Here is a 25,373-nt window from a genome sequence, read left to right as displayed (position 1 = left end):
GTTTTGTCTCGGTTCAGTTTAAGTTTGACAGTTGTGGCCCAGTTTTCCATGAGGTCGAGCCCTTTTTTGGCCTTATCCAGTATCTCTGTAATGATGCTGTTGAAAGGTACGTAGATGGTGACATTGTCTGCGTATATGAATGGGTTTAAACCCATTTTTTCCAGTTTCTTGCCAAGTGGAGCTATCAGGAAATTGAATAATATTGGTGATATTGGAGAACCCTGAGGGGACCCCACATTCAGGGATCCAGGAGGCTGAAAATTCATTGGACATCTTGACAAGGAAGGCTCTAGTTCTTAGAAAACCGTTGAACCAGAATGCTACTGTTCCAGTTATTCCTATGTTGTTGAGCAGGGTGATTAGTATTGTGTGATCTACTAGGTCGAAAGCGCTTGACATATAAAATTGTAGTAGTAGTAGTATTGACTAGCCTTGGCTTATTATTCTTCTAAATTTTGTGATCAGGGTGGTTGACTGTTTCAGTTCTATAGCATAGTGTGAAGCCTGATTGAGCTGTGAAGGACTGAGTAGTGCGTTATGTATTCCATTAATTGTTGTGCTACTAGTCCCTCTATTGTTTTTGACAGCAGTGGTATTGATGCCAGTGGTCTGTAATTAGTGAGTTCACTGATCTTTCTGGTGGCGTCTTTAGGGATTGGAGTGAGTATGATGTTTCCCTTCTCAGAAGGGAAATGGCCTTTTGAGAACATGTATTCTGTGTGGTTTATCAAACACTTAATTGAACAATCTGGTGGATTTTCCATCATGTAGTTTGGGCAGCTGTCTAGTAGGCGATTGGCGTGTACATATTTTGTCAGTAGTGCTTTAACTGAGCTGGTTGTTGGTATCTTAAAGGAAGACCAGATTCTGTCTGCCTTGATGTGGTCCTTGTTTATTTAACATTCGTATAGGAAATCTATGAGTGTTTGTGTTGCAGCTAAGTTTGTTCTTATTTTTGTTTTTTATTTTTATCTTTGAAATATTGTGCGAGTTCGTCTGCTGTTGGTGGTTTTTCGTTTAACGTTAGCAGAACTTGTGTGTTCAGTATGTTTTTCTTTATTTCATATAATTTTTCTGTGCTTATCTCTTCTGGGCGCACGCATATCTATATATATAAAAGGCACTTTGAAGCCTCAAGCCGGAAACTTGAGGCGCCCGAGATATCCGGTTTGGCCTGCAGGCTCCAGTCACTGTAGCTCCGCCCTCGCGTCAAAACGCGATGATGTTGAGGGCGGGGCGGCCTTCGCGTCAAAACGCGATAACGTTGAGGGCGGGGCGGCCCTCGCAACCACGTCTCTGAGGGACGAAGGGACGAAGAGGAGAGGTGTGCAACTCGGAACGGAGGCACGGAGGGGGTGTCTGCAACTCGGGAGGGAGGGAGGAGGGGGGGGGATTACCCTGCTAGCGCCCGTTTCATTTTTGCCAGAAACGGGCATTTCTTACTAGTGCTATACTATTCCACTTTGTATTTGCTTAGGGCTTTCCTCCATGTGTTTTTTTTTTTCATGTGTTTTTGGACCATTTTCTTTCCAGTTTCCTGCACAGTTTTTTCATTTCTAATAGTTCTTCGTTGAACCAGGGGCACGGTTGTCATTTCCTCTTAGTTTTCATTTTGAGTGGGGCTATTTCGTTTAGTGTGTTTCCACTAACTTCCCAGTGCTCCAGGATGTCATCATTGTCAATCTGGAACTTGCAGAGTTGCTCTTGTGGTGGACAGCTTGGCACAATTTGATGATGGGACTTCTATTCCAAATTCCTCCTCCACACAAGATGCTAACAATAGGTGCATCCAACCTGTGTATGGACTTCACACTTATCAGCAGTCTGCCCAGGAGACCCAGCTCCATATCAACCTCCTGTACCTAAGGGCCATTTGGAATGCTCTAAAGGCTTTCAGAGATCGACTAAAGCATCAAATCATCCTCGTGCAAATGGATAATCAAGTTGCAATATACTATGTCAACAAGCAGGGAGGCATGGTGCTCAGGGCCACTTACCTAGCATGCAAAAACCAGTCTCGTGGACAGACTAAGCAGAGTCATGCAACCGTACAAGTGGTCCCTGAACATGGGCATAGCCCAGGAGATCGTCTGAGAGTGGGGCACCGCCTCAGTGGATCTCTTTGCCATTCATATCAACAGCAAGGTTCCTCGGTTCTGCTCCAGACTGAGATCACATAGCAGACTAGTGTCGGATACCTTTCTTCTCAATTGAGGGAAAGGTCTTCTGTATACATATCCTTCCATATCTCTTAGTATGGAAGACTTCGCTGAAACTCAGTCAAGACCAGAGAACCATTATCCTCATCTTACCCTTTTTGTCCGAGACACATATGTGCCTTCTACTTCTGGACCTCTGGAGATCCGTGAAGACTGGACTGTTTTCCAACTGTTATCACTCAGAACAAGGGGGTCTCTTTTATATATCACAACCTCCAATTTTTAACCTCGTGGCTTGGATGTTGAGAGCTTAGAAATTGTATCCCTCCAGCTACATGAGGGTTCTCTCAGGTCCTGCTTGCTGCCAGGAAAGACTCCATTTAAAGGTCATACAATTTTAAATGCAGGAGGTTTGTTGTCTGATGTGAGGGCAAGAACCTTGTTTCTTTTTCCTGCCTTACACAAAAACTGCTTGAATACCTCTACACCTTTCAAGTCTTGTCTAAAAACTAAAAACAAACTCTGTAAGGGTTTATCTCGATGCAGTTGGTGCTTACCATCACCGTGTGGAAGGTAAGCCCATTTCTGTACAGTCTTTAATTCGCTTTGAGAGGTTTGCTTTTGATGAGACCCTCAGTCAAACCTCCACCCATTTCATGGGACCTCAACATTGTTCTCACCCAGCTGATGAAAGTTCCGTTTGAGCTGCTGGTCTCTTGTCACCTGAAGTACTTGATCTGGAAGGTCTTGTTTTTGGTGGTAGTAACTTCAGCATGCAGCGTCAACGAGCTTGCATCTCCTTCACTTACGCCCAGGCTGGGCTGACTTTGGTTTTGTCACAGCTCACAATGTCAGAGCCACGGCTGCATCTGCAGCCCACTTAAGGTCAGCTTCCATTGAAGAGATTTACAAATCTGCATGGTCTTCATTCCACACATTCACATCACATTACTGCCTTGAGCAGGATTCCCGCAACAACTGGTTTTGTCAGACAGTCTTGCAGAATTTATTCGGGGTCTAAATTCCAACTCCACCCTCTAGGTCCTTTATTTTTATTCTGTTCCAAGCTGCACAAAAAAAAAAAAAGTTAAGATGTTCCTTTAAATCGGTTCTTTGTTGGCCATAACTGTTGAATACCTCCTATTACCCTTTGGTTTTCCGTGAGCCCTGAGAGCTTGTTATTCCCATCTGTAGTAATAGGCTGTCTTGCTTGTCCTTGAATAAAGTGAATTTACTCCCCTGTAGTAGGTGTTCTCCATGGACAGGCGGACACATTATCACATACCCTCTCACCTCCCCCTAGGAATTGTATTCTCTAAGCTTTCGTATTCTACTTCCTGTTCCCGTGCGTCTGAAGTGGGCAGGAAGTGGATACATGCGCAGTCGGTGCTGCCAAATGCTTCTTAAAGAATTAGAACGCTGGTCAGCACCTATGCTGAGGCTCCATCAGACAAAGTTACCCATCAGTGGTAATGTGTCCTGTTGTCCTCAGAGAGCACCTGCTACAGATGAGTAACTTTGACATATATCTTAGATGGTAAGATTATTTAACAAAGAAAGAGATGAAGCAGATAAGTTGAAGTTAAGTGATCTTTGCCTCTAAATCATTGTTGTGGCAGTTAACTGGTTAATGGTTGTAAGGAATCGGGACAAAAAAATTAGGACTATGATATACTGCAACAAGTTTGTAATGCTTTTATAGTGTTATAACTAGGAGTGAATGAGAGGGGCAGCTGCCTAAGGTATATAACATGAGCTGACAGTGGATGCAAAGCTACTACTACTTAGCATTTCTATAGCGCTGCCAGGGTTACGCAGTGCTGTACAAGTTTAAACATGGGGAACGACAGTTCCTACTCAAGAGAGCTTACAATCTAAAGGTGACAAACTATGTAGTCAGTGTAGGTATCATGAATGGGGAAGGTGGTTAGGCGCCAAAAGCAAGGGAGAAGAGATGGGCTTTGAATAAGGACTTGAAAATGGGCAGGGAGGGCGCATGGCGTATGGGCTCGGGAAGTCTGTTCCAGGCATAAGGTGCTGCGAGGCAGAAGGGGCGGAGTCTGGAGTTAGCGGTGATGGAGAAGGGTACAGGTAGGAGTGATTTGTTCTGAGAGCGGAGGTTACGGGTGGGAACATACGGGGAGAGGAGGGTGGAGAGGTAATGGGGGGCTGCAGATTGAGTGCACTTGAAGGTCAATAGGAGAAGCTTGAACTGAATACGGTAGCGGATCGGGAGCCAGTGAAGCGACTTGAGGAGGGAGGGGTGATATGAGAGTATCGGTTCACGCGGTAGATAAGACGTGCGGTGGAATTTTGGACAGATTGAAAGGGGGATAGGTGGCTAAGCGGGAGGCCAGTGAGGAGAAGGTTGCAATAGTCAAGACGAGAGGTAACGAGCGAGTTGATGAGGGTTCGGGTGGTCTGTTCAGAGAGGAATGGGCGAATTTTGCTAATATTATAGAGGAAGAAGCGACAGGTCTTAGCTGTCTGCTGGATATGGGCAGAGAAGGAGAGGGAGGAGTCGAAAATGACTCCGAATTGCGGGCTGAAGAGGCGGGGAGGATGAGGGCGTTGTCAACAGAGACGGAAAGTGGGGGAAGAGGAGAAGAGGGTTTGGGTGGAAAGACATGGAGCTCAGTCTTTGCCATGTTCAGTTTCAGATGCCGGTTGGACATCCAGGCAGCGATGTCTGAAAGGCAGGCCGAAACTTTGGCAAAGCTAGGAAGAGTGCAATCTGTTAGCCAGGTTGGTAGAGAAACAGGAGGGAATGATATACTGGTGATCTGTGGAAGGAGTTGGGATGAAAGTGGGAGAGAAGAAACATAAGCTTGCCTGCTTGAGCTGCTAAAATGCCTTTTTAGAGCTCTGAATATTTGTGATACTAGGTTGGATCAGTGTTAAAGTAGTTGTATGTGCTGGTATTAGGCTGAATGTCAAACCATTATGTTTATTCAGTTTTTGATGTACGGCTTAACCGCTTTGGCCTGTGCAACACTTTAACAAAACTAAAATAATGGATGAAAAGCAGAAAAGAAGGCCATTTAATTGTTAGGATAGATATCTACACAATACAAAGAAAATGCTCCGGCATAATGTGCTGCTTGCTGAACACTAGACTAAAGTAATTTTGTTTTAGGAAGAGATTTAAATATCTTCAATATTGATTCTGAACAAATGAATGGAGGCAGAGGAGTTCCATAACTTTGGTGCAAGGAAGAAAAATCTGAGTTCCTGGTTGATTCATAATCTTACTTTCTGGGGGCCGGAAGAACTACACAATGTTTGTCAAGTGATCATAGGAAGCGCGATTGAGTGTATGGAATAGTTTGATCAAGATGATACAGCAAATGCTTTGCTTTTATTATTAGTGCCCAACTAATACAGCATAATTCAGGAGCCTAATTTTATCATTTAGGAAATTGTAGTTTTCAGGCTTGTAGTATGAATTTTTATGATGTTTTTTTTTCTCAGCAGCAGAATTTTGAGCAAGAATTTGAAGATAATGAAATACTAACTCGTTATAGCATACGTCCCAGAAGAGAGGAGAGCAAAATGCAAGTAATGGATTCAAAAGAAGAGAATCTGATGGAAAAGGTTCCAGTAAAGAGAGAAGAGATGGAATTAGAATTTGGAGGAAAAATTGGTACGAGATTTATTTTTTTTAATTGTTAAATCTTTATCATGCATCTGATCCTTTAAAATAGGTATTTAGGCCACACAATATTGTCAAGAAAATAAAATGTTTTCAGTTTTTAGAAAAGAAAGCTGCATCATTAAATTTTATATGCTACATTCTTCCGTATGTAATGGATGACCCTACTGTCACTTTGGAAGTAATGATCTGAACTCCAAACAGGTTGTTGCATGACTTCCAGTTTGTGTTGCTATTTTCAACTTACTCTGGCCTGAGTAGTGGCCTAGATCTTTATGATTTTTCTCAGGTTTTCCAGAAAAATCATAAAAGATCTACCGCCTCCACTCCAGGAGGATGAATTACTGAAAGAAACATTCCCAGCTCCACCAATGCTGATCCTTTCGAGAACCACCTAATTAGGAACAAACATTTGTAAAAAGCAAGCTGCAAACAGAAGGCCAAAAAGAAGAGAATGACTGAAGTCCTGACAACACGTAACACAGGATCCCATAGTTACCCACATGCAGTAGCATAGCCAGGAACCAGGGGGTGTCGCTCTCCTTTTCCCCACCTCCACCTTAAAATACTCTTGGCGTCTTCTGGTTCCTCCCTCCACAACTCCAGGTTCTACCGGTCACATACAAAAAAAAATCCATTATACACAGCCAAGCCACATGATACCATTACCATCGTATCTGCTCTGACGCAAGAGACAGAGATAAACACCTCAAAATCCTTACTGAATCCTTCAAACAGAAAGGCTATAACCCCAAAATAATCTCCAAGAACATTGCCTCTTCCCTTAAAATACCCAGTGAAAATCTACTACAGTACAAAAAAAGAAACCCACAGAGAGAATCTCCTTTTAGTGACATACAATCCAGAGCTGGAAAAACTGAGAAGAATCATGAAAGATCTACAGACACTATTCCAGGAGGATGAATTTCTGAAAGATTCCCAGCTCCACCAGCGCTGGCCTCCCGACAGCCACTTAATTTGAAACTTATTAGTGAAAAGCAAACTCCCAGTACAAGCTCAAAAAGAGAAGCGTGGCAGATGTTCCTGCAATATACCTAGCTGCAAACTATGCCATCACATTTCACAGGATCCCACAGTCACTCACATGGGGAAAACATTCAGCAGAAGGGGATTCTTCACATGCTCATCTTCAAATGTGGTAAATAATATTCAGTGCAAAAGGTGTTAAGAAGGGTACTATATTGCAGACACAAGCCAAAGACAAGAATTATTTACATAGACATCAAGCATCACTTTCCTTGTCATTAAGCAGATGCAGCCATTACAGATGGGTTGTGTCCATCAACCAGCAGAGGGAGATAGAGAGCACACTTTTTTCAGTGCCTCATACCAGCTTGCTCCACTGCCTCTCTTCAGTATTCTCTATCTCCCCTAGCAGAGTGGCTGCAGCTTATTCAAGCTCCATCTAAAATTTGCCTGGAGGTTGCTCCTGTGCTTTTGCCAGTTGTTAGCAGGGGTGTTGGAGGCTATAGCAGCTTCACTTTAAAGGCACATAGGTTTGCCCTTTCCCTGCCTTACCCATACCTCTGTGGATGTGGACACATTGCTTAGCTTTCCCTGTCCTTCCCCACCAACAGTGGATGCAGGCACATAGGTTCACCCTTTCCCTGCCTTTCCCACTCACCTGAGCCTCCGGAGTTCTATTTACTTCTGCTTTCCTCACAGTGTTAAAAAAAAAAAAAAAAAAAAAGGAACAGAGGTTTTTTCCTTGCCTTTTTCTGTGGGACCGGAGCTGTGATACTCGGTCCAGTGAGGTAAGAGTGTTTTCTGACTCCTCCGGGGTGGGCCCGCGATCGAGGCGATTTTGGCTCGAACCGCCATTTTGAATTTTACCGCCATTTTCGGCAATGGCTGCGGAGACAGTAAAGCGCTGTTCCAAGTGTGGCAAGCGCAGATCAGCAGCGGGGCTCTGTAAATCGTACTGTACAGACGTTAGAGTCAGCCCGAGCATGGCGAGCGACGATTCTTCGCGCTCTGAGCTGGCAGTGGGCGTCATTTTGAATTTACCACATGGCGCGACCTCCGCTGAGACGGAGAGTCCTGAGCCCGGGGGGAGGCCTCGGAGTGAGGCTGATATGGGAGCTACTAGTCCCGGCAGAGATCCGGGTGCCCAGGGTGAGTTTTCTCCCCTGATTTTGTCTTATTAATGCATAAAGCATACATGCTTAAAAGAGCTCTCCCACAAAGCCCGGCACGGGCCTCTTCTAATGTGCCCCCCCCCCCCCCCCCGGTGGATTGTAGCCTGGGTATGCCTTCTGAGGCGTTATTCCCTGACAATTGGCAGAATATGAAGCGCAGAAGGGCTCATTCCCTTTCAGAGAATGCTGCACCTCCTTTCCCCCCCCCCCCCCCCCCCCCCCCCCGGTGGTCGGGCTGCGAGGATTCGAAGGACTCTGGCAGGCCTTCATGGTCTGAGGAGCCAGAGTCTGGGGCAGAAGTGACTCAGGATCTGGACGATCCCTCCGCGGTGAGGATTTTCCACCGTGATGAGCTGCCAGCGCTTATTTCTGATGCCCTGCAGGCTCTCTCTATTGAGGACCCTGCCAGTGGCACAGCCTCCTCTGTGAATCCTAGGATGGCTAGTACCAAAAAGCCTGCTCGAGCCTTTCCTTTGCATGACTCCATCCAAGAGCTTATTTCGGCTCAATGGGCTGACCCCGAGGGACCTTTGAAAGTTTCCAGGGCTATGGGGCAATTATACCCTCTGAGTGAGGAGCATATGGCTCGCTTTGCTATGCCTAAAGTGGATGCCCTAGTCACAGCTGTGACAAAGAGAACTACCCTCCCTGTTGAAGGAGGTGTTGCCCTGAAGGATATTCAAGACCGTATACTGGAATCAGCACTTAAACGGTCATTTGAAATTGCAGTTCTCACTATTCGGGGGTCTGCATGCAGTTGTTATGCTGCTAGAGCCTGCCTGGCTTGGTTGCAACAGGCAGTGGAACAGCCCGGTGATGGAGCGGAGCCCTTTTCAGATGTGGCTCCGCGGATGGAGTCGGCCTTGTCCTTTCTTGCTGACGCCCTTTATGATATTGTCAGAGCTTCGGCTAAACACATGGCAGTAGCAGTGGCGGCTCGCCGTCTTCTTTGGCTACGGCATTGGGCGGCGGACATGGCCTCTAAGCAAAGGTTGGTGAAGTTGCCCTTTCAAGGCCTTCTCCTGCTTGGTGAGGAGTTGGAGAAAATTGTGAAGGGCCTGGGTGAGGCTAAACCCCAGCGCTTGCCCGAAGATAGGCCTCGGCCTTCCTCTAAGGGTGCGGCGGTCCACTCCTCTTACAGACCTCGCTTCCATGAAGCTCGAAGGTACCGCCCGGGGCGTTCTGGGTTCACTTCTCGTGCCCATTTTCAGCAGAGGAACTCCTTTTGCTCGGACAAACGTTCCACAGCCACTGGCTCAAGACCTGGAGTTCAGGGGTGACCCTCTCAATGATGGTGCGCCGGCCCTCTCCTCGAGTCCTGTCATCGGAGGACTTCTTTCCCTCTTTGCCGAGGAGTGGGCCAACATTTCCTCAGATCAATGGGTCTGGGACCTGATCAGAGACGGTTACAGAATAGAATTCGACGCCCCTGTAAGAGACGTGTTTGTGGAGTCCCGATGCGGTTCTGCCGCCAAACGGGCGGCGGTAGAGGAGACTTTACAAGGTCTGATTCAGATAGGGGCCGTGTCCCCGGTACCTCCCGCCGAACACGCCTGTGGCCGCTACTCCATCTACTTTGTGGTGCTGCGAAAAGGAGGGTCTTTTCGCCCTATTCTGGACTTAAAAGAATTACACAAGTCCCTGAGAGTGCGGCATTTTCACATGGAAACCCTGCGCTCCGTCATTGCGGCGGTACAGCCAGGAGAGTTTCTCACGTCTCTGGACCTGAAAGAAGCTTTCTTGCACATTCCAATTTGGCCCCCGCACCAGAAGTTTCTGAGGTTTGCGGTGATGGGAAAGCATTTCCAGTTCCGGGCCTTGCCTTTTGGCCTCGCCACAGCTCCCCGCACCTTTTCGAAGGTTATGGTGGTAGTAGCTGCCTTTCTAAGGCGAGAGGGTATTCGGGTTCACCCGTACCTGGACGACTGGCTCATTCGAGCAAACTCTGCTGCAGAGAGTCAGCATGTAACAGCCAGAGTGGTCTCAGTACTTCAATCTCTGGGCTGGGTCGTCAGTTTGGCCAAACGTCACCTGACCCCCTCGCAGTCTCTAGAATATTTGGGGGCCAGGTTCGACACAGCCTCAGGGTATGTGTACCTACCCGAGCAAAGGCGGTGCAAGCTTCAGAATCAGGTCCGTCTGCTCCTGAGGATGCCCCACCCGCGATCTTGGGACATTGTCCAGATGCTTGGATCGATGACGGCCACCATGGAACTGGTGCCCTGGGCGAGAGCGCACCTGAGACCTCTACAGTATGCTCTACTCCAAAGATGGTCTCCAGTATCTCAGGATTACCAATGCAGACTCTCTTGGCTCCCTGCGGCCCGACTCAGCATGGAGTGGTGGCTCTCAGACAGCACGCTGCGGCGAGGAATGCCGCTGGCGCTCCCCGATTGGTGCCTAGTGGTGACAGATGCCAGTCTGAAAGGCTGGGGCGCACATTGCAAGGGGAAGCATGCCCAGGGTCTATGGACACCCAAGGAGTCGGAGTGGTCCATCAACCGCCTAGAGTTGAAAGCGGTGTTTCAGGTGCTTCTGGCCTTTCAAGTGACCCTGGAAGGATTGGCTGTCAGAGTGATGTCGGACAACACGACAGCAATGGCCTACATAAATCGACAAGGCGGCACTCAGTGCAGAGCTCTAGCCGCGCAGGCCGAACAAATTTGCCACTGGGCCGAGCTGCATCTACAGTTTCTGTCGGCAGCTCACATTGCAGGTCAGAGCAACGTGCAAGCCGATTATCTAAGCAGGCATCAGATCGATCCAGCGGAGTGGGAACTTGCAGACGAAGTGTTCCTGCAGATATGTGCCAAGTGGGGCAAGCCCGTGATGGATCTAATGGGGACAAGCTCCAATGCCAAAGTCCCGTGCTTCTTCAGCAGACGGAGAGATCCTCGTGCGGCGGGGTTGGATGCCTTGGCTCAACCCTGGCCTCTGGGCCTACTGTATGTGTTCCCTCCGTGGCCCTTGATAGGGCGAGTGCTCCTGCGGATTCGGCTGCATCCAGGAGAAGTGGTTCTCGTCGCGCCAGATTGGCCCAGGAGGCCTTAGTATGCGGACCTCCGACAGATGCTCGTAGAGGATCCCCTGCCGTTACCTCTGGTTCCCAACCTGTCATCACAGGGTCCTGTGACCATGGAGGACGCCGGCTGATTTGGTCTTATGGCCTGGCGATTGAGAGGGCGCAATTGAGAGGCAGAGGCTATTCCAATAAAGTAATTACCACTCCTGCAAGCCCGCAAGCGTTCCACGTCCGTGGCTTATGCCTGGATTTGGTGCCAGTTTGAAGTCTGGTGTGCTTCCAGAGAGATCACACCCCTGCGGACTCCTGTCTCGCCGATTCTGGGCTTTTTGCAGGATGGTGTACAAAAAGGCTTGGCCTATAATTCCCTGCGGGTGCAAGTGGCAGCGTTAGCCTCCCTTCGTGGTAAGGTTGAAGGCGTGTCTTTAGCTGCTCATCCGGATGTGGCACGGTTTCTTAGAGGGGTGCTTCGGGTCCGTCCTCCCATGCGTGCGCCTTGTCCAGCTTGGAACCTGGGGCTAGTGCTGAAGGCCCTTCAGGGTGCTCCCTTTGAACCGCTTCGGCGTGCTTCAGAGAAAGATTTGACACTGAAGGCCGTCTTGTTAGTGGCCATTACTTCGGCGAGACAGGTGTCAGAGCTCCAGGCGCTGTCCTGTAGAGACCCTTTTCTGCAGTTTTCAGAGTCCGGGGTCACGGTTCGGACCGTGCCTTCCTTCTTGCCTAAGGTGGTTTCAGCGTTTCACCTAAACCAACCTATTTTCTTGCCCTCCTTTGTCGAGGAGGAGTTTCCAGAATCTTTTGGGCAATTGCACCTGTTGGATGTGCGCAGGACTCTGCTGCAGTATCTGCGAGTTACTAACTCTTTCAGGACCTCTGATCATCTGTTTGTTTTGCTATCAGGTCCTCGCAGAGGGTCTCCAGCGTCTAAAGCCACTATTGCCCGCTGGCTTAAAGAATCTATCTTTTCAGCTTATTTGCTTGCCGGCCGGCCTCCTCCTGATGCCTTTAAGGCGCATTCCACTAGAGGAATTTCCTCTTCTTGGGCTGAAACTGGAGCACTCTCTCTTCAAGAGATTTGTAGTGCAGCAACATGGGCTTCTAAGCTCTCTTTTGTGGAGTGGAGGAGTGGCCTAGTGGTTAGGGTGGTGGACTTTGGTCCTGGGGAACTGAGGAACTGAGTTCGATTTCCGGCACAGGCAGCTCCTTGTGACTCTGGGCAAGTCACTTAACCCTCCATTGCCTGCCGCATTGAGCCTGCCATGAGTGGGAAAAGCGCGGGGTACAAATGTAACAAAAAAAAAAAAAAAAAAAACTCTCTTGCCCGACATTACAGGCTGGATGTGGCTGCCAGGAGGGACGCACATTTTGGAGCGCAAGTGCTGGCGCATGGTGTGGCTTGTTCCCACCCTATCTAGGGATTGCTTTGATACATCCCATCTGTACTGGCTGCATCTGCTTGATGACAAGGAAGGGAAAATTAGGTTCTTACCGTGATAATTTTCTTTCCTTTAATCATAGCAGATGCAGCCATGATCCCTCCCTTTCTGATGCTATCTGCTGTAAATCTATTTCAGGTTCTGTTCGTGTTTCCTGGAGTTTCCGTCCTTGGGAGAAAGTCGGAAAACAGTCTTCAGGATTCTTGTTCAGTTAAAGGAGGATGACTTAATTCCCTCCAGTTTCATGTTTTGGAGGATGAGTTTATTCCCTCCGGGAGGATGAGTTTATTCCCTCCAGTTATGTCTCAGTGGAGGATGAGTTTATGCCCTCCGGGAGGATGTTTCATTCCCTCCATTCTGAGTTAATGCCCTTTGTTGTAGGGCCATCGTTCGCTGTGAGGAAAGCTCATGTTATTCCCATTGCGGTTTGCCGTACTGCTTTGGAAGCTTCAAATACTGAAGAGAGGCAGTGGAGCAAGCTGGTATGAGGCACTGAAAAAAGTGTGCTCTCTATCTCCCTCTGCTGGTTGATGGACACAACCCATCTGTAATGGCTGCATCTGCTATGACTAAAGGAAAGAAAATTATCACGGTAAGAACCTAATTTTCCCTTAGTGGAAATAGCCTCATGTACCCCAATTCCTTGGTCAGATAATTTTTTTTTGATTCAGTTTACATTTTATTGACAGAAAAAGAAGATCTTGAGGGAGCATAGTATACAGATTAGATTATCTAGGGGTCACGTCAATCATGTCCCGTTCTGGAACAGAGTTAATACTCTAGTTTTTAAAGCTGGCGACTGACCAGAGAAGCTGGTCTCTGCGTGGGAAAGAATGAGCGGCTCAATTTTGGATGATATTGCTCCTCTTGTCTACCAGACTGCGGAGAGTTTGAAAGTTAGATAAGTGGTTTGATCGGGAATTGTTGTCCTTAAAGAGGTGGTGTAGGTGTAAAGAACAGAAATAGAGGAAGAGTCCAACTGCTGAGAATAGGAGTTGGAGAGTTCAGGTACAGTATAAGGCTTTGATTTCATCTAAGAAAAAGCAGATTTTTGATAAACTGATGGGTGTTACTAATGTTGATCTGAAGACATTGTACAATCTGGTGAACTCATTCACGCAGGCTCTAGTGACACCAAGTGGGCATCAGAGGCCACCAACTTCTGAACTCGCACAGTATTTTGAGTCATAGGTTAGAAATAATTAGATTTCAGCTCCCTACAGCTCTTGATATTGCTCAGGTTTTTAATGATGGTTTATCTGCAATACCAGTTGATAGACTGTGGTTACAATTTAAGGAAATTTAGCTGATGTAAGGGGTCTGTTGTTGAGGTATTCTAAATCATCTTGTGGTTTGGAATCTTGTTCAGCATATTTGATGTGGCATGCATCTGCTCCATTTCTTTTTTCACTAATGGATTGGTTGAATGAGCAGTTAAGCAAGGTGATTTTTCTTCTTGGGTGGGGGGGGGGGGGGGGGGGGGGGGGGAATTGCATTAACTCTCATATACCTAAAGATATCAAGGGAAACGTGGAGTCAATCTGTAATTATAGGCCAATTGCCTCCATTCCGTTATTGATTACATTAATGGAGGGTTCTGTTCTGCGGCAATTGGATGTTCATTTAGATCAGTTTGAAATATTGCATTCTCAGTCGGGATTTCGTAGGCGATACAGCATGGAAACAGTGGTAGGTGCCATCATAGCATTAGGTAAAATCGTTTTGAGTTGGGAAACGTGCAGTTTTAATTCGGTTCGATCTGTGCATTTGACTTGGTGGATCATAAACTTTTATTAGGATTGTTGAGCAGTTTTGGACTGCATGTGGCGATCTTGCAGTGGTTTCAGGGATTTCTATCTCATCGTTCCTACCAAGTCAGGTGCGGGGAAGATGTTTCAGAACATTTGGTGTCACCTTGTGGGGTTCCACAGGGTTCGCCCCTTTTGCCGATTTTATTCAATGTGGTTTTACAGTCGCTAGGAGGTTATTTTGGAGCAAGAAGTTTCAAAGTTTTATATATGTGGATGACATTTCGGTGTTGTGACCAATTTTACATAAGTACATAAGTATTGCCATACTGGGAAAGACCAAAGGTCCATCAAGCCCAGCATCCTGTTTCCAACAGTGGCCAATCCAGGTCACAAATACCTGGCAAGATCCCAAAAAAGTACAAAGCATTCTATACTGCTTATCCTAGAAATAGTGGATTTTCTCCAAGACCATTTAATAATGGTTTATGGACTTTCCTTTAGGAAGCCATCCAAACCTTTTTTAAATCCCCTAAGCTAACCGCCTTTACCACATTCTCTGGCAGCGAATTCCAGAGTTTAATTACAAGTTGAGTGAAGAAATATTTTCTCTGATTTGTTTTAAATTTACTACATTGTAGCTTCATCGTATGCCCCCCTAGTTCTAGTATTTTCCACTCCACTCATTATTTTATAGACCTCTCAGCTGTCTTTTCTCCAAGCAGAAGAGCCCTTAGCTGCTTTAGCCTTTCCTCATAGGGAAGTCGTCCCATCCCCTTTATCATTTTATTTATTTATTTGTTACATTTGTATCCCACATTTTCCCACCTATTTGCAGGCTCAATGTGGCTTACACCTCTTTAACATTGCTTTTGACTTGTAACCACTCGCCCCACCTACCCTCCTCTCCTCTTTCCTCTTCACATTAATTGATTGCTTGCTTTATGTTTGTCTATTAGATTGTAAGCTCTTTGAGCAGGGACTTTCTTTTTTCTATGTTTGTGCAGCGCTGCGTACGCTTTGTAGCACTATAGAAATGCTAAATAGTAGTAGTAGTAGTACTTACATAGTACAGTAGAGGCGATCGCCAATACCGGTATGAACAAATACAAAGTGAAGTTATGGCAGAGTAAAGATTAAATGTGATAGGCATAAGTGCATAAGTAATGCCACACTGGGAAAAGACCAAGGGCCCATCGAGCCCAGCATCCTATCCATGACAGCAGCCAATCCAGGCCAAGGGCACCTGGCGAGCTTCCCACACGTACAAACATTCTATACATGTTATTCCTGGAATTGTGGATTTTTCCCATTTAGTAGTGGTTTATGGACTTGTTCGCTAGGAAACAAGAAAGAAGGGTTAAGTTATGTCCAATATGAACTTTTATCTTTTCTATCTTTTTCATCCTTCTCTGCACCTTTTCTAAATCCACTATATCTTTTTTGAGATACGGCAACCAAAATTGAACACAATATTCGAGGTGCGGTTGCACCATGGAGTGATACAAAGACATTATAACATACATAGTAACTTAGTAGATGACGGCAAAAAAAAGACCTGCACGGTCCATCCAGCCTGCCCAACAAGATAAACTCATATGTGCTACTTTTTGTGTATACCCTACTTTGATTTGTACCTGTCCTCTTCAGAGCACAGACCATGTAAGTCTCAGCACTAGCCCCGCATCCCACCACCGGCAGTGTTGCCAGGTGGGCGGTTTTACCGCCCAATTGGGCGGTTTTCCGCAACCCGCCGCGGGAAATTTTTGCCCGCGGCGGGTTGCGGTTTTTTTGGCTTCTTTTTTCTGTTTTGGGCGGTTTTTTGGCGTTTTTTCGGCCACGGGGGGCGGGGTTAGTGACGTTCTGGGCGGGGCCGATGACGTGGGAGGCGGGGCCGATGACGGGAGAGGCGGGGCCGATGATGGTGGGGGCGGGGTTGATGACGGCGGGGGCGGGGTTGGTGACGGCGGGGGTGGGGGTGTCAGGGGCGGGGTTTGAGTTTGGGCGGGTTTTGGGCTGGATTTAGGCTGGTTTGGGTGGGAAAAAAATTTTCCACCTGGCAACCTTGACCACCGGCTGTGGCACAGACCGTATCCCAGCACTATCCCCGCCTCCCAACCACCAGTCCCGCCGCCCACCACCGGCTCTGGCACAGACCATATAAGTCTGCTCAGCACTATCCCCGCCTCCCAACCACCAGCCCCGCCTCTCACCACCGGCTCTGCAACCCAATATCGGCTAAGCTCCTGAGGATCCATTCCTTCTGAACAGGATTCCTTTATGTTTATCCCACGCATGTTTGAATTCCGTTACCGTTTTCATTTCCACCACCTCCCACGGGAGGGCATTCCAAACATCCACTACTCTCTCCGTGAAAAAATACTTCCTGACATTTTTCTTGAGTCTTCCCCCCTTCAATCTCATTTCATGTCTTCTCGTTCTACTGCTTTCATATCATATTATGATCACTGTTATCAAGCGGCCCCAGTACCATAACGTCCCTTACCAGATCATGCGCTCCACTAAGGACCAAGTCTAGAATTTTTCCTTCTCTCGTCGGCTCCTGCACCAGCTGCTCCATAAAGCTGTCCTTGATTTCATCAAGGAATTGTACCTCTCTAGCATGTCCTGATGTTACATTTACCCAGTCTATATTTGGATAATTGAAGTCACCCATTATTTTTTTTTTTCTGTTACATTTGTACCCCGCGCTTTCCCACTCATGGCAGGCTCAATGCGGCTTACATATTGTATAAAGGTACTTATTTGTACCTGGGGCAATGGAGGGCTAAGTGACTTGCCCAGAGTCACAAGGAGCTGCCTGTGCCTGAAGTGGGAATCGAACTCAGTTCCCCAGGACCAAAGTCCACCACCCTAACCACTAGGCCACTCCTCCACTATCACATTGCCCATTTTGTTTGCGTATCTGATTTCTTTTATCATTTCTGCGTTTACGCACTCATCCTGGTGAGGCGGACGGTAGTACACTCCTATCACCGTCCTTTTCCCTTTTATACATGGAATTTCAACCCACAATGATTCAAAGGTGTGATTTGTGTCCTGCTGAATTTGTAATCTATCTGAGTCAAGGCTCTCTTTAATATACAATGCTACCCCTCCACCAGTCCGGTCTACCCTATCATTACGATATACTTTGTACCCCGGTATGACAGTGTCCCACTGGTTTTCCTCCTTCCACCAGGTCTCAGTAATGCCTATTATATCCAATTTTTCATTTAGTGCAATATATTCCAACTCTCCCATCTTATTTCTTAGACTCCTAGCATTTGCATATAGACATTTCATAGTATGTTTGTTGTTCCTATTTGCACGATGCTTAGTACTTGACACTATTGATTTGCCATCTTTTGTCTGATCTTTAGTTGTGTTTAAGGGCACCTGGCCTACCACGGTCTGTTGTGCAACCTCACTATCCAGAAACCCTATCTTCCCTGCTTGTGAGGTATCCTTGCAAGATACCTTATCCCGAACCATGCGCTTTTGAGCGACTGTCGGCCTTCCCCCCATTTCTAGTTTAAAAGCTGCTCTATCTCCTTTTTAAATGCTGATGCCAGCAGCCTGGTCCCACCCTGGTTAAGGTGGAGCCCATCCTTTCGGAATAGGCTCCCCCTTCCCCAGAATGTTGCCCAGTTCCTAACAAATCTAAAACCCTCCTCCCTGCACCATCGTCTCATCCACGCACTGAGACTCTGGAGCTCCGCCTGTCTCTTTGGCCCCACGTGTGGAACAGGTAGCATTTCAGAAAATGCTACCCTAGAGGATCTGGATTTGAACCTTCTACCTAAGAGCCTAAATTTGGCTTCGAGAACCTCTCTCCTACATTTTCCTACGTCATTGGTACCCACATGTACCAAGACAGACGACTCCTCCCCAGCACTGTCTAAAATCCTATCTAGGTGATGCGCGTGAGGTCCGCCACCTTTGCACCAGGCAGGCAAGTCACCAGGCGATCCTCACGTCCCCCAGCCACCCAGCTATCTATATGCCTAATGATCGAATCACCAACTACAGCGGCTGTCCTGGATTGGCCACTGTTGGAAACAGAATGCTGGGCTCGATGGACCTTTGGTCTTTCCCAGTATGGCAATACGTATGTACTTATGTACTTTGAAAAGGAGTTCCATTGTCATCTTTTGCTCATACTGACCTGAGGAGGAAGGTTCTGGCCTTTGCAAGGTGGCCAACAAATGTATTAAGTCAGTCCAATAAAAAATGTATCTTTTTTTTTTTACAGGAAGCTTAGTAATTCAATTAATGTAAATCTTATAGTATCTGGCACAAAAAAATACTCTGACAATTGTTATTTAATTCTTCAGTTAGGATTTAATAATTAGTAACAAAATTGTTATAATTTTTATTACACAACATTTATACTAAACATTTTTTAATTGTCTTTTGTCTTCAGTGATTGTTTAGCATTGTATAATTTTGTGACCTTGTATTTTGTTTTGTTTTTAGGTGATGGTAAGTGACTACTAATTCACCTATTTTTAAAATCTTTTGTCGAGCTATAACCTCCCCTTGTGCACTTTTTTTTCAGGAACATTCTTCATGATATTTCTCTTACCAGCCACTGTGTTTTTTTTGCTGCTCATCTGTGAGCAGAAAGATGCCAGCATTCTGAACTTGCCTTCACCGTTGCCAGCATTGGAAGATTTATGGGATGTCAGAGTATTTGGTGTGTTTCTTCTGTGGTTCTTTGTTCAAGCTCTATTCTACCTGCTTCCAATTGGAAAGGTAAAGAATTAATTGGTCACTTTTATAGCAGTTTGGCTTGACCACCTTACATAACTCCCACCATAAGATTATTTTCCATTTTTCTAAAGTGTTTGTTTATAAAGTGTTCATCTGACCTCATGTGCATTGCTCTTAAGTCTAAAGTTAGAACAAGAGTACTGGATCTGATCATGATATAACCACCTTTCTGCAGTCCACTGCAAGGGCCATTTCTTACTGAACAGGAAAGGAAAGGGTTAAGTTAGATGTTAGCCTATTGGCTTGTTTAAGCTTGACAAGACCCATGGAATAGACACCCTTATAGCAAAATTTTTCAGAGCTTTCCAAACTGTTCTCACCCCAAGACTGGTTGCTCTATATCAACGTTTTTATGATGTGGGGAAAATGCACGGCCCCATTTCGGAGTCTCTTACTGTAGTACTCCTGAAACTGGGGAGGGGTCCCTTGGAGGTACCTAAATACGCACCCATCTCTCATAAATATGGATGCAAAGCTTATGTACAGGTATTGGCACATCATGTTTAATGGAGAGCGTGATAAGATCAAGTGGGCTCCTCCATTAATACCAGGCTTTGTCTCCATTTGTGGCTAAAGATCTAAAATGGCTGGCCACCTCAGTGTCTCTCAGTGCCAAGAAGGCATTTGATAGTGGTCTTTTTGAGTGCTCCATTGGTTTGGATTTGGCCCACCCTTTATTGGAATGGTAGAGTTATATTATGTTATATTCCTATAGCTCATCTTTGTTACTAGAGTCTCAGCTTTTTCCTTATTGTCCTTCCTGACTGGCCCAGACTGATGGAGTTATCATTCCTACCAGCAGATGGAAACTAAGAATTCCTCACCTGATTGAGCCTATAACTGTCCTGTGTTTAATCTCCAAAGAGTCAGTATGTCTCAGTGTCCAGCAGATGGTGGGTGTGATAAGCTTGTACAGTCTTTGTTAGTTTAATTTAGTAGGCCCCGGGGAGTGGGGGGTTCCTTTCTATTTTTCTCAGTATTAAAAAAATAAAAGATAAAAAACAACAAAGCAGTGGAATCAAATGCATTTATTTGGAATAATACCCGACATGGCCACGTTTCGCCCTCAGGCTGCGTCAGGGGTACAAACTATAACTACAAAACACAAATGTAAAAACATATATAACCGTTTGAAAATGTCATAAGCATGATTCAACTAATAAAAAACAATTATTTAAAACGCAATTATTTAAAAAAGATTCAACGTATATAAAACAATCCTTCAAAAGGTCTAAAAAAACATGTATGGACCTACATGATATCATCTATAAAACAAATTTTATAATTATTAAAATCATACATCATGTAAAATTTTTAATCTACAATTACATCACATTTATACCTCTCGATAAAAAATGTTAAGATCATACAGTTAAAATCAAAACAATTCAATGAAGAGGGGAAGAAATTTCTTTATACATACCTATCAAAAGTGTATATAAGTATATCATATACACTAGTAGTGAGATGAGAACAGTTATTCCAAAAATCTAGTTCTACACAGATGTAAAAACAAAAAATAAAAGTATCATCAGATAAGATGCATATCTAAATGTACACTAAGTATAGTAGACAGACTACCAAATAAGTATCCTGATTTTTGCACTAGGCAGGGAACAGTCTGCTAAATGTAAAAAAAAACTTCTTACACAGAGCTCAAAATCAACTTTTAAAAGAATCTAGACATTCTAGTTTCTCCACTGATATTCTTAACACAAAAACCAAAAATTATTTAGGAATAAATAACCTGTCCACATTATCTGCTACTTCCAACTGAACTGATATGCATTAAGGTTACTAGCTTCTGTGAGACCCATGACTCATACAGCATCATCTTGAGGTTAAAGGTCATCTCTAAGCACATTGCAATTATCTTAAAGGGCCAGATAAATATTTTACATTTGAGAGCCAGATTACAAAATAAACAATGCTTAATTATAAAATGTTCATAAAAATTACAAAACTGATGATCTAAATTAATAAAAGCTTATCTAAACAAATGGATACAAACACATATGGTTTCACTGTATTAAATTTAACAATAAGCCTCTGTTCTGCTTTTAACAACAATTAACATCTCCACCTCTCCAATGTGTTTTGATCCTCAATAATACAAGAAATCTCAATTCTTCAAAGGAGTGCTTAAAATCATGCATATGTTCTACTAGTGGTTTTTCAAACATCTTGTTTTTTATGGCACTCTTATGTTCAGCAATACGTTTGTTGAATATACGTACTGTTTTACCAATATATACAAGTCCACAAGGACAAATAATTGCATAGACAACCTGATATGTTTTACAATTCGAATATTGTTTTAGTTCAAATTTTTCTCCTGTCTTTGGATGTTCAAAAAATTTTGCTTTCAAATTTACTGTACAAAAACAATTGAAGCATGGGAAATGCCCCCATACTGGATCTTTCCTTACAGGTACTGGTAATGCTGATGGTGCTAAAAAATCTTTTAAATTTCTATTTCTCTTAAATGCTATCATCAGTTGTTTCTCAGAAAAGCATGGTATATTCTGAACAATCCTTTAGATTGTAAGCTCTTTGAGCAGGGAATGTCCTTTTATGTTAAATTGTACAGCGCTGCGTAACCCTAGTAGCGCTTTAGAAATGTTAAGTAGTAGTAGTAGTAACAAGTGTCCAATGTTTTCTAAATATTTTAATAATATCACATGACACATGGTCAAAATAAAGGGTACACACAATTTTATCTGCATTCTTATCAGGAATATTATTATTTCCATGGAGGAGGTTACCTCTTTAATGTTCTTTTGTTTTTAGCATCCCTTCCTCTATATATCTATGTGGATATCCCCTCTGTTTAAATCTATCAGCCATTACATGCATCTGTTTTTGAAAATCATTAGTATCTGAACATAGTTTTTTAACTCTTAGAAACTGACTATATGGGAGGTTATGTTTCAACGGTTGCCTATGGCAACTATCATATTTCAAAAGTTTATTTCTGTCCGTTGATTTACGGTATATAGTAGTTTTAAAATTACCATGTTCCAATTGTATTTTTATATCCAGATATGGTATTTCTTTTCTATTAAAATACATTTGAAGGAGGAGGTCACGTGATGCGGAGGGAGCAGTAGCCACGTTTTAGCACTGCTCCGGGGTCCCCGCCCGATTCCCGCCCGCTACTGATTGCAACAAGCCCCGAAAAAGACTGACCCGACTTCCTGTAGCTGGCGGAGAGTGTATGGACCAATATTTAGTGTCCATGTCGCCGGCAACAACGCGGAAGAGCGCGAAACCGGAGAAGGAAAAGCCGGTTAGCGCTAGCGGCGAATCCAAGATGGCGCCCGGAACGCTGGGGAATGAAGCGGAGTTTACGACCCGCCAACTGACTCAATTAGTGGCGGCGGTGGGAGCCGCGCTAGAGCCCCGGTTTGCATCGCTGGAAGACCGGCTGGGAAAGCTGGATGTGCTGATGACAGCGCTGGTGAGCCGTACAACGGAGGTAGAAACGCGAGTGTCTGCTTTGGAGGACTCCTGGCAGCAGTCTGAACCGGAGATAAAAAGCCTTAAAGAAAAACTGACACAGCAGACAGAGAAGCTGGATGAGCTTGAAAATCGAGCCCGAAGGAGCAACCTCAGGTTAGTGGGGTTGCCAGAAACCATTCCAGATAAAAACTTGAGTACTATCTTAGAGGAGTGGCTGGTGAAGGAATTTGCATTGTCAGACAGCCGTGGACCGCTCTGCTTAGAAAGAGCACACAGGCTCGGGCGACAGCAGCAGAACCAGCGCCCCAGAGTTGTTATTATCAAGGTGCTTAATTATCTTCATAAAGAAGAGATTCTCAGGGGCTACCGGCTGAAAAGGGAGTCATTAACGTATGCAGGAGCGCAAGTGCGAATTTTCCAGGATTATTCTGCCAGCTTACAAGAGAAGAGACGGAAGTTTCACCCGGTCTGCTCCTCGCTGGAGGAAAGAAACCAGCGCTTCATGTTATTGTACCCAGCTACTCTGAAAATTCAGCATGAAGGGAAATGGATCCCGTTTGTATCAGCTCAGGCAGCTATGCAGTTCATAAACCGGGAGCTGAAAGCACCTGAGACCCCAACTTGAATTAAGGACACTGGACTGTTGGGTCAGTCTGGCATGGGAGACACCACATAACTGTGGGAAGCAGGGGCAATTATGCATTGGTTTGTATGTTCAAGTTTTAAAAAGGTTTGTGCGGTTACTGTACGGTTGAGCGATGGGTGGGGGGTGGGGTGGGGACCAAAGCACGTTGTGACTTAGTTACCATGGGGGTAGTTCAGTTGTGGGTTATTGGAGGGGGAGGAGGGAGGGAGGTGGGTGGTTGGGTTGGGAGGGAGGGTTTTGTTGGGGAGTTATGGGGGATGGGAATGTTACAGGGAAGTATGCACTTAGTGGTAGAGGCAACTGCGCGCTGTGTGGAGTGGCAGAGAGGGGATGGGCCTGGGGTGGAGGCTGGGCGCCCTGGGACCTTCACAAAATTATTGGAATTGAAGGACACTGAGATGGAGCTTTGGGATCCGGGCTAGATGCACCCGCCTAGATTAATCTCGTGGAATGTGGCTGGGATTGGATCGCCAATAAAAAGAACAAAAATTTTAACAGCCTTGCAACGTCACAAAGCCTCCATAGCATGCCTACAAGAGACAAAATTGACCGAGGAGGAAAGCCAAAAGCTCAGGCAAAGGTGGGTGGGGAAATGCTTTTTCTCGCCAGCGCTGGGGCGTAAGGGGGGTGTGGCAATCCTTATCCATAAAACTTTACAATGTAAAGCCCGTGTGGTGGCCCAAGATACACAGGGGAGGTATATCCTGTTGCATTTGAATATACTAGGCCAGGAGATATTTCTACTTAATATTTATGGGCCGAATGTATATGACCATACATTTTTCCAACATATAGTACGTTTGGGTCTCCAGTATACAACTGCCCCCTGGCTCCTGGTGGGGGACTTTAATCAGGTATTAGACGGGCAATTAGACCGATCGGCCCCCTCGGCGGGGTCGGCGCTGGGTAAGGGTAAGGGTATACAACACCTGTGCAGGGCGCTGAATCTAGTCGATCCATGGCGCTTGGTTAATCCTACTGTACGCGACTATACCCACCTCTCCCGAGCGCACGGCACGTGGTCCAGGTTGGACTACATTTTAACAGAGGGTACCCTTTTCCCACGAATTGTGAATGCTGAGATAGGGCCAATGGAGATCTCGGACCACTCTATGATATGGGTGGATATGGACCTGGGAATAGGAAGGCCTAGAGGGAGCCGATGGAAATTTCCATCACATATGGTGGGGGATGCACATTTCCAAGAACATCTTAGGCAGAAATGGCTATTGTTTGCCGACACCAACGCACAACACGAGGAGGATGCCCTTCTATATTGGGAAACTTCAAAGGCAGTTATGAGGGGGGAGGTAATCTCCTATATGTGTGCCCGGGCAAAAAGGCTAGCACAGGGTATAGTACAGTTGGAGCACAAATTTAAGGCAGCAAAACGTAAATACTTGGCAGCCCCCTCCCTGGTGAGTAGGGAAGAGATGGTGTCGACACTGGCGGCATTAAACTCTCTCATTCATGAACGTACTAAAAAGCAGTTCTTTCATCGTTCATTCACTTTCCATAAATTTGGTAACAAATCAGGGAAATTGCTGGCAAAAGTAGTAAAGAGCTGGGGGGGTAATAGGTTCATACCTTCGTTGGTAAGGCCGGACGGCACGCGTGAGGTTAAGCCTGAGGGGATAGTACAGGTTCTCCATGATTTCTATGCGTCCCTTTATAACAAGCCAGATGAACAGAGTGGGCCCTCATTGGTAGACTACCTAGAGGACTCGGGTATCCCAAGATTAACATCAGAGGTGATAGACCAGTTGAACTCCCCTTTGAGAGCTAAGGAAATCCAGAAAGTGGTCAAAGCGTTGAAAAGAGGTACAGCCCCGGGTCCGGATGGATATACAACAGAATATTATCAGTGTATGTTGCCACAAATTTGTGGCGCCCTGGTTTCCTTCTTTGACGCCTCGGTGGGGGAAGGTGGGTTCCCACGGGGCTCCAATGAGGCGTGGATCACACTCATACCGAAGCCGGGGAAGAATTTGGAACGTCCGGAGTCGTACAGACCAATCTCTCTCCTTAATGTGGACTTAAAGATCTTAGCCAGGGTGTTAGCAGAGAGATTGAGCCCGCACATGGCCTCGTTAGTAGGGGAGGGGCAGGTGGGGTTCGTCCGGGGTAGGCATTCTTCCATCAATGTTCGCAAAGTCTGCATGGCCATGGCTTATAGTCGACTGGCGGAGGAACCCCTGCTCTTGGTGAGCCTAGACGCCGAAAAGGCGTTTGATAAGGTGCGCTGGGATTACCTGTTTGGGGTCCTAGACTATGTGGGCCTAAGGGGCTGGTTTGCACAGGCGATTGCAGCTC

The 25,373-nt window shown here is 45.7% G+C and overlaps 1 protein-coding gene across 4 annotated transcripts in view; it reads left to right on the top strand.

The window, feature by feature from the left end:
- LBR (lamin B receptor) overlaps positions 1-25,373 on the top strand; it is a 130,713-nt gene that overhangs the window by 34,041 nt on the left and 71,299 nt on the right. For 3 of the 4 annotated variants that reach the window (XM_030195710.1, XM_030195709.1, XM_030195708.1), the window contains exons 5-6: positions 5,631-5,802; positions 18,738-18,934. In XM_030195710.1, the coding sequence (XP_030051570.1) occupies positions 5,631-5,802; positions 18,738-18,934 (369 nt within the window). The remainder of the gene's footprint in view (positions 1-5,630; positions 5,803-18,737; positions 18,935-25,373) is intronic. The other variant, XM_030195711.1, reaches the window with a different exon arrangement.

Source organism: Microcaecilia unicolor, chromosome 3, assembly GCF_901765095.1.
Source record: "Microcaecilia unicolor chromosome 3, aMicUni1.1, whole genome shotgun sequence".
In the NCBI taxonomy this organism is placed as follows: Eukaryota; Metazoa; Chordata; class Amphibia; order Gymnophiona; family Siphonopidae; genus Microcaecilia; species Microcaecilia unicolor.
The sequence above is the reverse complement of the archived record's forward strand: the minus strand, read 5'-3'. Positions and strand labels throughout refer to the sequence as shown.